The sequence below is a fragment of the Citrus sinensis genome, chromosome 9 (genome assembly GCF_022201045.2).
Source record: "Citrus sinensis cultivar Valencia sweet orange chromosome 9, DVS_A1.0, whole genome shotgun sequence".
In the NCBI taxonomy this organism is placed as follows: Eukaryota; Viridiplantae; Streptophyta; class Magnoliopsida; order Sapindales; family Rutaceae; genus Citrus; species Citrus sinensis.
The window spans coordinates 19,467,612-19,482,548 of NC_068564.1; the positions used below are offsets into that span (position 1 = coordinate 19,467,612).

Sequence of the window (14,937 nt, forward strand, 5' to 3'; positions counted from 1 at the left end):
GGATTGTTTTTAACTTAAACAAAACAAATACCGGCAAGTGACAGATCCGGGAGAGCAACAGCAGCTGGGTGAAGACGAGCAGCAGCGGAGCAGGGCAACAGCGGAAACAGAGCAGCGGGGGCTATGGCGGAGACACAGCAGCAGCGGCTATGGCGGAAACACAACAGCAGCGGCTATGGCGGAAACACAGCAACGACAGTGGCTGAGAGTGCAGATTTGCTGAGGAAAGGGAGAGAGTGCAGATTTACTGCAACTGAATCAAGAAGGCTGCGGGGGAAGGGGGAAGAGAGAGAGGCAGTGAAGAGATAAGGAGGAGAGAGTGGATCAGGAGAAATAAAGAGAGAAAGATGTTGGATGAAGATAAGGGGAGGGAGAGAGTGCAGATTTGCTGCAATTGGATGAAAAAGCTACGGCCAAGAGAGAGTGGCAGTGAAGAGATAAGGAGGAGGTCACGATTTTTCTTTTGTTTTTTAATTCATTTTTAGGTTTAGTATGTAAAATTTGGAGAACATGTTTAACTTGTTTTTAGTTGTGTAGTTATAATAATGAATCCGAATTTTGTGTTTTGTAATTTGTTTTGTGAAAAAAATCTACCGAACATGTTTTATGTGTGTATTATAAAAATGAAAACAAAAACATGGCTTAAAAAATGGTACCGAACGGGCACTTACTTTCCCCATGTAAATGTAATAAAAGAAATTTTTGTAATCAATTCATGCGAATTGAAAGTTTCAATATATAGTCAGTTAGTCACGTAAAAGAGTAAAATTATGGAGGTGAACTATTGACACCTTTATATGATCCTTATGGAATCCCTCTGTCATCACAATTATATTAAATGCATGTTTGGTATGGCTTATTTAAGAGTCATAAGTGCTTATTTAATCTCATAAGTATTTTTTAAAAATTTTAATGGTGTTTGGTTATTTTTTTAGTAGAGTTTTTTTAACTTAAATAAGTTAATTTACCTCTATTAGTAAAAGCCCAAAATTTAAACTTTTGAGAGTAGAGATTAGAGAGATTTTCTAAAAAATATATAATATCAAAAATATCATTGACATATTTCATTAATTACATAATACCTTTTATATAAAATCTACCCAACGAAAATTGTTGCCGCCATAGAAGCATATTGCTGCCGCCACTTCACTTTATCTCTTTTTATTTTTTTTTAATAACCAGCACTTTAATTTTGCAATCCCTAATACATAACCAACACTTGAGAGAGCAATCATAGTCATAGCCAACGTTTTTTGTGAGGAGGATGTCAGGTAATACGACACTTCTCATGTTTCATTAACATTTCAATTATATTATCGATTATCATTTTAATTTGGATAGTATTATTTGTTTAGGAGAATATATCAATTATGAAATTTTTAATTTTGAAAATTAAAGAAATGATTGAACTGATTTTTTCTTATTAATTGATAGCTTGGATGCATTTTGTTACATGTTATATAATTATGAATACATATCCTTTTTGATAATTTAATTACACAAAAACACTTTTAGTTTTACACAACCAAACAGTTTAATGTTCAAAAATACTTTTTTAATTGACAACCAAACACCTAATAACTTTTTGTCCAAAAACTCTATCGGTATAAGTTCTACTTCTATAAGCTCTATTTAATAAGCTGTACCAAACAGAGCCTAAGTGACAAAGAAATCTAAATAAATTCTTATATTTTCTCTCTCTAACTTTTGGATCTATAGAACAAAGATACCTTTTTCACAAACACTTTGCTTTCTAATCATTGTGATTCTCCAAGTAAATAGTCACTCTTATCATTCTACTCATTTATTTTCAATTTTTTGTACGCACTTAAACAATAACCTATTTTTTGTTATTATTTTCTCACATATCAACTTTTTATAAAAAAATTACAGACAATCCACTTTTAACTCTATTTAATTCAAGTATATATGATTCTTTTTGGAGTTAAATATTTATGATTTAATCATTAAAAAATTGTTTAAGAAAACTGTAAGTAGAGTTCAATGGAAGAAATTAAAAAAATAATTAAAAAAAAGGATATTCTGGGTAGTAAAATAGGTATCCACATAAAATAGGTTTTAAAAGGAAATTAGAGAGATTCTAATAATGCCACTTAAAATTACATATTTCTGCCTGATAATTTTCAAACAACTTTTTTTTTTGTTTTTAACTGCCACATCATGTTTAAATTTGTAAAAAAGAAATACGAAACTAAATAATCAATTTAAATTTTGCTCACCCACCTTTTAACACCTTTAATCAGATGTTAAAATTTAATCACATAAAATAATTTTTCTGTACCGTATCATAGCCAAGGGATAGCCATTGTGCTACTCCACTAACTTTGTTACATAATTATTTTTGTTGGCAAATTTAGTCTCCAATTTCATCATTGATGATGGAAGAGCGTGACAAAATTTTAGTAAATAAAGAAGTTTTCCACTGCCGGGATTTGAAACCGGGATTTCGATTATTGAAATTGCCTAAAGTGTGCTACAAATTAATATTTCTACAAATTTAAACTAAATACTACAAAAAAATAACGAATGAATAAAAATAAATGCTGATAGACATTTGCTTTCAGTAAGCAGTAATTGTCAATATTCGAAATTATAATAAAAATAATAACAATAAGAGTGCGGCACCTCTTTATTGATCTTATAAAACCCTTAATTCTTGCAATTACAATAAAGGGTAAAATATAAATTTAAATAAACCTCTATGGCCTAGGCTTTCTTTTTTAAAAAATTAAATAAAGAAAGAAACTAAATTTTTTCGGGTAATTTTTAAAAACCTCCCCTGAGGTTTGAGGCTGTTGTAAGTAGATGTTGAAAATCATTTTATTTGTAAAAGGCCCCATACCGTTAGTTAAAATTTTCATTGACTAACTGTTGACTTTGAAAAGACAATATTACCCCCAATATTTATAATTATAAATATTTATAATTTCATAAGTAATTAAAACAATTATTTTCACCATGATCAAGTTATTGATATTTCCTTAAAATCTTAAAAAAATAAAATTACAAATCTTAAAATAATTTTTTTTAAGTTTGTAATAAAATTACAAATCTTAATTATTTGATATAAAAATGTAATTTTTTAAAGTTTGTAATAAAATTACAAATCTTAATTATTTGATATAAAAATATAATTTTTTTTAAGTTTGTAATTTTATTTTTTTTAAGATTTTAAGGAAATTTTAACTGACGTAAACTATTATTGGGGGTAAACTATTATTGGGGGTAATATTGTCTTTTTAAAGTCAACAGTTAGTCAATGAAAATTTTAACTAACGGTAAGGGGTCTTTTACAAATAAAATGATTTTCAACATCTACTTACAACAGCCTCAAATCTCATGGGAGGTTTTTAAAAATTACCCAAATTTTTTCTTTTACAAAACCTTTTACCCGCACCTAAACCCACGCATGATAAGCATTGTACTCGGTCAGCCCATGTGGAAAATTTTCTGAAACCTAACCAAACTCTGCAGGATAGCTTTTTGAAAATTTTATAGTCCAATGTTAATTCTTTTAACAATTTTGTACTATTGTGATCGCGTGGACTTATTTCCTCTTCAATTTTTGTAAGAAAGAAATTATTGTACAGGAGGTAAATCCCTAATATATATTTTTTCTAAATGGATAATCGTACAGCTTTTAATGTGGGCCGTCACGTATGTAAATTCTCCTTTACTTATCTCTAAAGTTGACTTTATTATTTTATAAAATTTAAAGAATGTATAACAAAATAGTATGTTCGACATTTTCAAATAAAATAGAAGGAAAATGCTAATGAAAGTGGGTTTGGGTGTCCATTCCTTAAAAAAATAGTATATTATTTTACACATAGGAGCAAACTTTAAATACTCTAGGATGGGCAGTTACATAGGAAGAGAAAGCCTTTTTCTTTTTATTTTTAATAAGAAATTCAAAACATACCTATCTCAATCTTGTGGCAATTTCCTCTTCAAATCCTAAATACACCATAATTTAGATTATTAAGTTGACGCCTAAACATCATTTATAACAGTTTTGAGTGTACTTAAACCTAACAACCAATTAAGCACAATCTTTCAAATGAATAATCAACAAGCTGATAAATATATAAACAATAAAAGCAAATCAAAATAAGCCAACAAGTAAAAGATGCATAAAGGTATAGACATTCATCAACCAACATTTGTTACATCTGATGGTACTTGGCATTTATCAATAATTCCATCTACAACAGGGTCATATAAACATGCATTACAAAACATGAGTTTAATCTAGAGGATTTTCACAAGAAACCGGTCCTAGAAAATCACCCTCTAAGCTGACCAGTGCCTGGAATTCCCTTTCTGCCTCAAGCCACTTGGTTCCAATCACAATTACACGAACTACGACATCTTTCTCAATTTTTGGGTTCTTCTCACTGAGGAAGACTGGATTCTCTGCCTGCACATAACGGTAATCAGGCATTTTCGAACAAGTAAGGTATATGTTCTCGACTGGCCCGCACTTCAAGAAAACACCATGCTTGAGCACCTTGTGCACAGTCCCGTCCAAGACCTCCCCCCTGAAAATTTTGAAGGTGATACCACTGAAAACAACAGGAAAGAGAACCTCCCCTGTGTTCTCTCTAACTCTTCCCTCCCCTATGTTCTCCAGAGTTGTGACAGCGAGAAAGTATCCAAGATCTTTGGTGGCCTTTCTGCGAGCAAAGTCATCCAACAGACGGATGACAATGGACCTCTGAAGCATCGGACCTTTTGCATCCAGATTTTCGGCAGGTACTACAACATTCCAGGGCAACTTCACTTTAAGAAACATTTTGTTTCACCTGTTATAAACCAATGTGTGATATAAATAATCTACCATAATCAAGTTTTATTCCTAAAACTTGCATAGAATCTGTCCATTTCCATGTCTAATGAAATCATCTATATACTTTGACTGGATTTGACAGATTTGTCAAAAAGAAGAGCATATACCATCATAATATTTTAATTTAAAAAAAAATAATTTGAAAATGACATATTTTTGCTTTCTTTAAGCAGCAGAGCAAAAAGGTAAATAAAATAGTGGTGATGGAAGGTGGCGAGGACCAATAGTGGTGGCGGAACTCAAATGTGCAATCATCATTCAAATAGTGTAATGGAGCGACAAATCTATTGATGCTAACATGCATATTGAATAATGATCATATAAATCTCTTACGCCGGGATTGTTAGAGGAAAGAAAGCTATGAAGCAAGAAAAAATACTCTCCAAGTGAGCCTCAATTTTTGTATATTTAAAGATATTTGAAACTCCCTAAAAATGCTCTCAAGTGGGACTTTACCAAAGTCACAGGTCAGGTAAAAGATAATACCCTTCCATTCACATCAAGGCACTAAAATGTTTGAGCAGGTAAATTTCCAAATGTTATCCAACAAGAAGAGTTTAACTCACGGCTGATAGATTCTATTTACATAGTTCTGTTCTGAAGAGTGTTAAAAATCATAAGAGAGACAAGAATTCGAAATCTTGTAGCTGATAAACAACCATTGCATCCCCACTGCTAAACAATGAAGGCTCCTTAGGGTCTAAGGAAGGATCAGGATCATCTATATCTAGCATCTCAAGTCATACATAGCATTCTTTTCGTTTATTTTTTTCCAAAGAAACCCAATTTCTACAACTATAGAAACTACATTCCACATTACCCTCTTAATGTTTAGATCGTTACCGTACCAAATAAACCCAGAAAAATCCTCAAGCTGAAAAATAAAGAAGTCCTCTCAAAAATGAAAAATCTTCAAACTACCCCAGAACACCAAAACCACCCAATAAAGTAAGTAAAAGATTTTAAAAGGTTTCATAACATTCTAAAACCCTAGATATGAACTAAACCCTAAAAAATAAATGTACTATAAAGAAATAAAATTCATTTAAATGGTAAATGTGATAAAAAAAAAATTGATAATCCCCATTTCAGACAACAATTAAAATACCCACGAAGAAGCAATAAATAAATAAGCATTGGATAACCAACAAAAAAAGAAAAGAGAGAGAAACTGACAATAAGGGCCGAATGCTCAAGCCTTGCTCGCCCTGTAGACGGAAGAAGTTTTGTGACTCACTGAGTCCGTGACTCGTCCTCTTCTCTCGTGAACCTTGGTGCTCTCACAGTCACAATGAAGCGAAGAAACCAGTGCTCCTTGCGTTGCGAGTCTAGTGGTTTAATGACTAAAAAGAAACAGCCAAAATTACAGCCCATCTCAACAATTTCCATCGTTTTAGAGATATTAACATAATGGCAAGCAAGTTTTATTTTTGTTCAATTTAGGAAATAACTTTTCTATTACTATCAAATAGGTCCCTAAGCCAGTAAGCCAACGATATGATTCCATATTTCCATTACTATTTCATAGTACTGGTCACATGACACGAGAAAAAATTATACGAGTGCTTAATGAAACCTACCAATCACTAACATCTCGTTTGGATTAGTTAGTTGGGTCCCACCACAGCATCAATTTTTATATATTTTTAAAAGAATTTGTTAATTTAAATGATTAAAAAATATTTAATTCAACTAATTTAATCATGTCATATTAATTTATATAAAAAAAATTTATACAAATTATATTATTACTCTTTCTCTCTCCCTTGCAAAGGGTGCTACAGTACTAATTAATATAAAAAAGCTAAACATGGAATCAATAGTCAAGAATTATTAAATATAATTGGATTCTTATATTTTTGTAACTGTTGACTTAGTGTTCAGCTTAACACCGAATCGATTTCTCTAATGATTTCTATTAATGAATGAAATGATTTCTTTTGCACTGGGAATTAATTGAACTATTTTTTTTAACAGTGTTTTAGTGGATCTTATATTTCATTTTTTAAACTTTATCTCATTTTGATGAACATGATTATATATATTTACAAGCACACTCTGATGAAAGTCTTATTTTTATTAGTACCAAGCACGATAATCAAGTGCATTTACCAAGCATTACAGCTGCCAACAGTCTTCAACGTGCAAATTTTTACCACTATGCCCTAAGCATGAATTAAATAGTTACTACGGATCTTTCCTGATCTTGATACTTGGAAATTACTTTTGCACAACATCAAAGAAAACCAAAGCTTTTATTTCGTAGTTATCAATGTACAGACAGAATCGAGTCATTTCAACTCATCTAACATTATTCAGATACCAAGGTCTTAACTCTTAAGTAAAAAGTGGCAGAGGAAGAGGGAGTCTCTGTTCTCCTGAAGCATACGAAATAATATTCCTCTTAAGAGGTGAAATATACTGAGCTCCGTGAAATGCAGCTGCTCGCAGTATGTTTAGAGGCCCGAAATCAACAGAGTACGCCTTCTGGAAGCCATCAAGGACAGCCATCATTACTATATTTGCTGGTTTTCTTTCTGCTTCATACTTTTTCAGTAGAGATGCCTACAAAAAATGTTGCAAAAGTGAATAACCAATGACAACAATTATTTCCATGCAAGTCTACCGCATTTGAAGATTTTACATTATTCAAACAAAGTTAGAAGTTTAGAATTAGGGATTACATGAGCCTTTCTGTGTTACATGAGCCTTTCTGGTATACATGTTTTATTTTCTCACAGAACATTTGAGACAACTTCTCAGCAGACACCTATGGCTCTTAAACCTGACTTTCCTCATGGCTACTAAAGGTAATTTTCTTACATGACAATGGATATGATACCATATTATGAAGATTATGAAAACAAGCACCTGCATTGCATATATACATAATAAAAATATCACATTACACACCTCCCCAATGTCTGCGCCTACTGCAATTCCCTCAGCAATAATTCTAGAAAGAGTAGATGCATCACCAAAACCCAAATTAACACCTTGACCAGCTAGAGGATGAACAGTGTGTGCAGCATCACCAATTAGAACAACACGCTTCGACACATAGTTATTAGCATGCTTTAATGACAGTGGAAACACCATTCGTTCAGATGCCAACTTGACCACTCTTGGGGGTACTTCAAAGCACTCCTTCACTGACAAAGTTGCATCTCCTCTAAACCAAGAAAACATATCCACACTACCGCTTGAGATTGACTTTGGATGAGGACCATATCCATAATCAAGAGCATGATTTAAAATTTTCACAAAATCATCCTCGTTCATTGATTTACAATCTGAAGCATCTTTTGGGTTCATAGTCCAAACAATATTGCTGAAGTTATCACCTATTGGCAAAAGTGCAATTGGACCAGTAGTTAGGAAGCGTTGCCATGCACAGTAGTTTTCTTTATTATGTTCGACTGTACAGATGATAGCATTCTGTGAGTAGCTCCATCCGGTTGTCTTAAATCCAGCTAACTCCCTAACTCTTGACTTGCCCCCATCAGCTCCAACCTAAAACGAAGATCAAGTAACTTTAACCAATTAATCTTGTGAACAAATGCCATCCAAAATCTTTTAAACAATTTATATCATCCTGTTATATTTCAATGGGGCGATGCATTTCATATACATGAAGGTTCAATTACCACCAACTTAGCATACAGGCTTGTGCCATCACTGAGATCCAGCTTAGCTAAATGCCCCTTAGTGAACAATGTTGTTGCTGATGGTGTGCTGTCTACACTGATGGATGAAGAGCTTGGAAGTAAAGCCATCGAAGTTAATCGGGAAGGATAGATGGTTTTCTGGAACTCTGTATTCTGTTGAAGAGCAAAAATTATAAAAAGGCAGCAATAATAACTACACATCAAACTATAGTGGCCACATTTGCTGATGTTTCAACAAGTTCAGACTGGATAAAACAGGTTATGTCTATTAATTATCCATCAGGGATAACATACATCAAACTCAAAGAAAAGAAGTATTACCAATACAGCATTACCGAAGGTAATAACTCAGAAGCAAAGAGGCAGACATATCTCTCATATAGCCAAAGTCCGTTAGCAACAAAAATAACGGAAATGAAGAAATGAAGAAAACTTGTGCAAATATAGTCAAGTTCATTACAGTTGCAATTTCTATTTTCTCCCTAAGGTGGTCTCTCTTGAGTGCTTCTGGCATGCTATGTTTTCACAACTCCACCCTCCGTACTTTCTAAACAAATTATAAAAAGAAATTGCAAGTGATGATTCCATAAGCATCATTAAACTGTATCCAACTCTTGATTGACAGAAATCAACATATGGAAACATATAAAGAAAAGGATTTATGCTGCCTGAGAAGCAGAAAGAGCAATGACAAGAACTCGATATAGGTTCCCAAATATTCCAACAGATTGTCTTCTCATCCTTCTACACTGTGACTATATCACAATGTTATGTGAAGACGCTGTGCAAAAATTTTAGAAAGTTCAGTTAGGTCCATAAATGATATTACAAGTTTAAGTTCATGTGAGGCAGAGCAGCTTTATGGGGTTATGTGAACACTTTCTGCAGATAATCGAATTGTTAATTGCATTCTCACAGTTGTCTGCACAGTGCTTTAATCATTAGCAAGGAAAATTTAAAAAGGGAGAAGGAAATTTTCAGAAAATAGGTATAGTTTTTCTGGCAAGGACTCAAAACTATACCACGTGGTTACAAGAGTCTAGCATGCAAACATATGCAGGTACATTAGTGCACATCACCATGCATGTCTATGGAAAATTGCATGTAAACAAACTATGATCAACCAAAGAAACTACTAAATAGATTAATTATTTCAACAACTTTGAGCATTCCTCCGGTACAGAGTAAATAGTTCAGTAAGGAGAATACCTGCATACATGACAACAGAGAGCTATGAAGCACCTTGTTCTCCACTACACACCTGAATCACCAGTTCAAGATGAGTGCCTCAATCAGTAAAAAATGACTAAATGAACAATATTTACTCCTTGAATAGGAGTCTACTTACCCTAGAATTTCTTTGTTTACGTCCCTTGCATTGTATGTTGTGTAACCTAAGCCAGTATAATCCCAAACCTTCAGAAGATTGTGAGAAAATGAATTAAGGTGCATGATTCAGTAAAAGTAAGTTGAATTACAGCACTCTTGCGCTAATTACATGCGTTTGAATACAAACGTACCAATGACAACTAAATTAAAGCTAGCAGGACCCTGATGAGAGGGAGCCAAAATTCGTTTCAATTTTAGGAAAAAGAAATAGAAAGAGAGAAAAATAAATCAAATAAGAAAATTGATAAGATCGCAACTCAAATCCTTCTTCATGCCATTTGGAAAAGAAAAAACCAGTACAACTAATACATCATAACCTAGACAGCCTTCTCTACAGTTAAGACACCAAGAATGATCAAAATTAAATCCTCGAACTCAGCAAATCCCATTTAAGATATTATAATCTCTAGAGAGGAACGGAGAGAAGCAATATGTGATTACTCATATTAAAAAGGAAAAAACAAGTAAAGTTAATTTACTATGTTGTTCTAATTTTACATGCATATGCATGTTAGGCATGCATCAATCAGGCCAATGCACAATACAACTCAACATAATCAGAATCTTTAATTGAAAGTGATTGTTTATCAGTACCACCACTGGTATTGCTTGTTCTTTTAATACTTCCAATAAGGGTTAATTTCAGATTTCACGCACCCCCCCCCCCCCCCAAAAAAAAAACCCCCCAGGGGCGAAATGACAATCTTTAAATACCTCCAAAACTATTGTAAACTTCAACTTGCCCCCATTTTTTTTAAGGAAAACAAAAATTTTCATCACCACCATTTTCCTCTTATCTTTTGAACAAGAATAGGGGTAAGTTGAAGTTTATAATAGTTTAGGGGATATTTTAAAGGGAAAATATCCACCGTCCACCCATTTTTTACACCTTTTTTAAAAATACACAATTCTTTCATTTTTTGGCTGGAATCTACCTAAAGTTACATTTTTTTTCACTTTTCCACTTCCGTTTGAAATCCGTTAAAAAAACTAACGGAAACTTAAAAAAATGACCAGTTTACCCCCAAAATGAAAATTACAATTTCACCTTAAAAAATACCAAAAATAATAAGATTTAATGATGAATATCATTATTGGTACTTTAATGAAGTACAAAAAAATCTTAACTACTAGAGATTATAACTCAATTAATAATAAAACTCTACTTATCTTAAATTCAATTGATGATTTGTGAGATTGGGCTATTTTTAATACTACTGTTATAATTTAGCATTCTAATTACAGACATATTTAAAAAAAAAACCTGCATTTGATGGTTGTGGAATTAATTTATTTATTGACCGATGGGGAAAATAATTAGATTTAATCTAATTATTTTTTGTAATTTTTAAGGTGAAATTGTAATTTTCGTTTTGGGGGTAAAATTGTCATTTTTTTAAGTTTCCGTTAGTTTTCTTAACGGATTCCAAACGGAAGTGGAAAAGTGAAAAAAAATGTAACTTCAGGTAGATTTCAGCCAAAAAATGAAGGAATTGTGTATTTTTGAAAAAAGTGTAAAAAATGGGTGGACGGTGGATATTTTCCCTATTTTAAACGTTGTAATTTCACATGGCACATATTCCAAAATTTACCCTTTCAAAAGTTTCCTAACCAGTCTTCTCTTTGATGATTGATGAGGAGAGGAGAAGTACAATGCTCTCTAGTTTGACTGTCATTCGTCCCCTTCTCTAGCCTTCATCACATAATTTTTTAAACCTTTATACGTACATTATCATATAAAACTAGCTGACGTAAGTAACAACCTCATGAAACCATAACAAAGCTGCATATCATGAAAGACCAAACTTTCGGTGCATCTGGATAGTTTTAATGACACGAATCAGCTTATATATATGCATTACACATAATTTCATTATACTGAAACTACAAACAACACAAGGCACCAAAACTTTTGGTGCATTACAATGGCAATATTGTCCTAAATGAACATTCCAGCAAATTCATTAGCAATGAATCTTCTACAGAGAGAGAGCGAGAGAGAGAGAGAGAGAATGTCTTGGATGAGTACTTCAACAAAGTCATAAGTATACAATCATCTAGGGCCAGTTTGTAACCAAAGAAACAAAATCACGCACGAAACAATATGTTTCAGTGCAAAAATTTGTAAGAATAACTAAATAAATAATTGAATCATTTATTAATAGACCAATACCCATAAATGACTTGAAGCTAATTATACTTTCTCTTCATTTGCTCCACAATAGAAATAAGTTTTCCATTCTACAGGACTAGGCATTACAGCAATTCAGAGTCATACTACCAATTAAAAGAAGGTGAAGAATTGAAACAAAACAATGAAAAAGAAAAACAGTGGGAAAAAAAAAAAAAGAAATGCCAAAATTAAAAAAATATGACAACCATCACCTGCATCTTATCAAAATATGCATGACGATGCTGTTGAACATATTGCCAAGCACCAATCTCTGGAAAGCATGAAAAAAAGAAAAGAATGAAACACTTGCTGTAATGATATTTGCCAAAAGGATAATCAACCAAACTGCATATTTGAATAGAAACAGATCACTTTATGGATTTGTATATATTAAATTTCTAAGCAAACGCACAATAATTTTAGCATAGATAGTCCTGAATTGGAAAACAGTTTTAGTGTATCGGACTTATTACCTTTGAAAAATGATATGGTTGCTGGTGTGACTGTACTAACCCGAGGATCAGGCGGGTCTTCTTTCTTAATAAAGTTGCTTTTTCCCAAAGCAGGATTGCTATCAATGATGGCAACACTCAAATGCTTTGTCAACGGCATACTTGCTGCAATCAAATTATCGAAAATAACCATTAAAACTAGCAAAAGAAGTTTAGGATCGCCATTCTATAGCGTTTCAGTATATCAAAAACTGGAATAACAGGATTGGTATTGCTATTCCAAGAGGTTTAGAGATCACAGTAACTCTAGTTAAACCACTCTCATATGGTATTTTTAATTTTTGTTTTAGAAAAACAAATTCCTCAAACCACCCTTTATAAATTAAAAAAAAAAAGGTAAATCCCACACTTTCATAAAATCAGGAATAACAATTATAGCATATATAATTGAAAAGAGGGCCTCTCCAGTAAAAGGCCCTAAATGAAAGACATTATTGGAAAAAAGGAACCAAACGTGCATAAATAATAACGCAAAATTTTACCAACCCAAGGAACAAGCTAGGGCCATGCCAACCATGCCTCCCCCAACAACAGCAACATCGTATTGATCATCATTATTTGTAAAGCTTTGCTTGACCTCAGATTCCTGGAATGTTAAGCCAATCAACAAAGTCAAACATTACGCGAGTATTCAATGTAACTTGGAATGAAATTATTTCATAGTAAGAAAAAACTGTGCATGAACTCAAGAAAAGGCATCATGGGGGAAAAAAAAGAAATTAATAATAATACTAATAATAATCCTGCCACTGAACAGTTATAAGCTCAACCACGGGCAAGCAGGCAAACCTCCAAACCTGTGAATATACAAAAGCTCTCTATTCTTTCTCAGACTTTCAATTCCGTCGCCTCATATTTCCTATTCTACAATTTTTTAAACTGAAAGATTTGACCCAATTTGTTGTTTTATGTAAAAATAATAGATATCATTGAAAGAAAACAGACTGTAGCCTCATAAGATTTCAGCAACATATATAAAATTGAAATAAAATACAGTTAAATCAGCCAACAGAGAGAAAAAAAAAAAAAGATACACTGCTAGGTTGGCCTGAATTAGAACTAGATACTTTTTCAGCTACACTGCTACAGAAACTCCGCTGCAGAACCCGCAGTCCAGAGACATTTACAGAGAGTCTTCCCATAATGATCCTGTTTCAATTTTTTTTTAATTTTTTAAACGGGCAATTTATTAGCATCACAACTTCAAATACACGAATAATGAATGATTTAAACATAGAATTAATATAATTTCACAAATTTAATATAAATAAAAATAGTTCCAGGAAAAAAAAAAATAAAGAAAAGGCGATGACTTAAGTGAGACAAGCAACTGATTCTAAATCTATTATCAATATCCATTAACATGCTGAAACATGAAGAAGTAAGAAATGTTTTCATATTAAAAAAAAAATCATTTGCGAAAATTTTAGTGAACTATCTAGCTAATGGAGTCTAACATTAATCTTACTGTATTCAATTAAACTTAAAAAAGAAAGAAAAAATTTAAATTTAAAAACTGAGGTGCGCACCTGTTCATTCTTTCTTGCAGGAGCTGGCAACACTGGAAAACTCAACACAGAGAGAGCGGGCAGGGGCTACTTGAGTGGGCAATCTCGGTTTAAATCGGTTTGAGCCTCAATTTTTGAACCGAATCGAAAATTGTTCGGTTTTGGGTTTCGTTCAAATCGGTCCGAGCGTATTAAAAAAGTTTTGAACCGAACCGATCCAAGGCCGACTGGATCGATTTGTCGGTTTGACAAAAATTAGAAAATGAAAAAAAAACACACACAATAATTATCATCCTCTGTTTCAAAACTGTTTTATACAACTCAATTTCTTTTTTTGAATTGATATAACAAAATTAACTTTAATTTATTTTAACATTTAAAAAAAAATCACTTATATATTCATCTATTTATTTATTTATTGACAAATGAAGATTCTCATGTAGTTTGTGTTACTAAATTGTAGTCTTGTTAAATAAAAACTTTATGAATTCTACCATCCTATATAGCAAGAAAAATATTATTTTACTTTTATAAATATTTATACCGAGAATCTCCTCCTGTCATTATTTATTTATTCTAAAGGCATGATTTTTTATGTCCTCATTAGATGTTGTTTTAATAATAATTATACAGAGAGTTTTTTATATCTATTACCGAAAGAGGAATCAACTCCGGAACAAAAATCAACAAAAATCTTAGTACCATAAGTTACAACAGCAGTTAAAAGTAAAATAAACATAAAAATACTGCATAGCTAAAACCTACAAAGAAGATTATGCTCATTGAACTTCAATTATAGACATCAATTTATAAGCGG

At 32.4% G+C, this 14,937-nt stretch overlaps 2 protein-coding genes across 4 annotated transcripts; both read right to left on the reverse strand.

Moving 5' to 3' along the window:
* Window positions 1-4,132: 4,132 nt before the first annotated feature.
* On the reverse strand, window positions 4,133-6,233 carry LOC102629804 (DNA-directed RNA polymerase V subunit 7). Its single transcript, XM_006489727.4, has 2 exons — window positions 6,047-6,233; window positions 4,133-4,826 (listed from the first exon to the last, which is right to left on the reverse strand). The coding sequence occupies exon 2, from the start codon at window positions 4,814-4,816 to the stop codon at window positions 4,268-4,270; it is 549 nt and encodes a 182-aa protein (XP_006489790.2). The 5' UTR covers window positions 4,817-4,826; window positions 6,047-6,233; the 3' UTR covers window positions 4,133-4,267.
* Window positions 6,234-7,106: 873 nt separating this feature from the next.
* Window positions 7,107-14,277, reverse strand: LOC102630098 (uncharacterized). 3 transcript variants are annotated; one of them, XM_006489728.4, is made up of 10 exons: window positions 14,142-14,277; window positions 13,647-13,761; window positions 13,099-13,198; window positions 12,574-12,717; window positions 12,313-12,371; window positions 9,887-9,954; window positions 9,748-9,799; window positions 8,518-8,691; window positions 7,784-8,383; window positions 7,107-7,435 (listed from the first exon to the last, which is right to left on the reverse strand). In XM_006489728.4, the coding sequence occupies exons 1-10, from the start codon at window positions 14,147-14,149 to the stop codon at window positions 7,208-7,210; spliced, it is 1,548 nt and encodes a 515-aa protein (XP_006489791.2). In that variant the 5' UTR covers window positions 14,150-14,277; the 3' UTR covers window positions 7,107-7,207. The 3 variants fall into 3 exon arrangements, with proteins under 3 accessions (XP_006489791.2, XP_006489792.2, XP_006489793.2); XM_006489729.4 differs by having other exon boundaries at window positions 13,680-13,761; window positions 14,142-14,272; XM_006489730.3 differs by lacking the exons at window positions 13,647-13,761; window positions 14,142-14,277 and having other exon boundaries at window positions 13,095-13,204.
* Window positions 14,278-14,937: the final 660 nt, after the last annotated feature.

What these genes read in the sequence shown, in the direction of transcription:
- LOC102629804 (XM_006489727.4), bottom strand. Translation starts at nt 4,816, where the DNA reads ATGTTTCTTAAAGTGAAGTTGCCCTGGAATGTTGTAGTACCTGCCGAA.
- LOC102630098 (XM_006489728.4), bottom strand. An exon ending in GGCCCTAGCTTGTTCCTTGG is followed by an intron (nt 12,718 to 13,098) that starts GTTGGTAAAATT and finishes ATTTGATTGCAG; the next exon opens with CAAGTATGCCGTTGACAAAG. An exon ending in CTCTGTTGTCATGTATGCAG is followed by an intron (nt 8,692 to 9,747) that starts GTATTCTCCTTA and finishes GCTCTTCAACAG; the next exon opens with AATACAGAGTTCCAGAAAAC.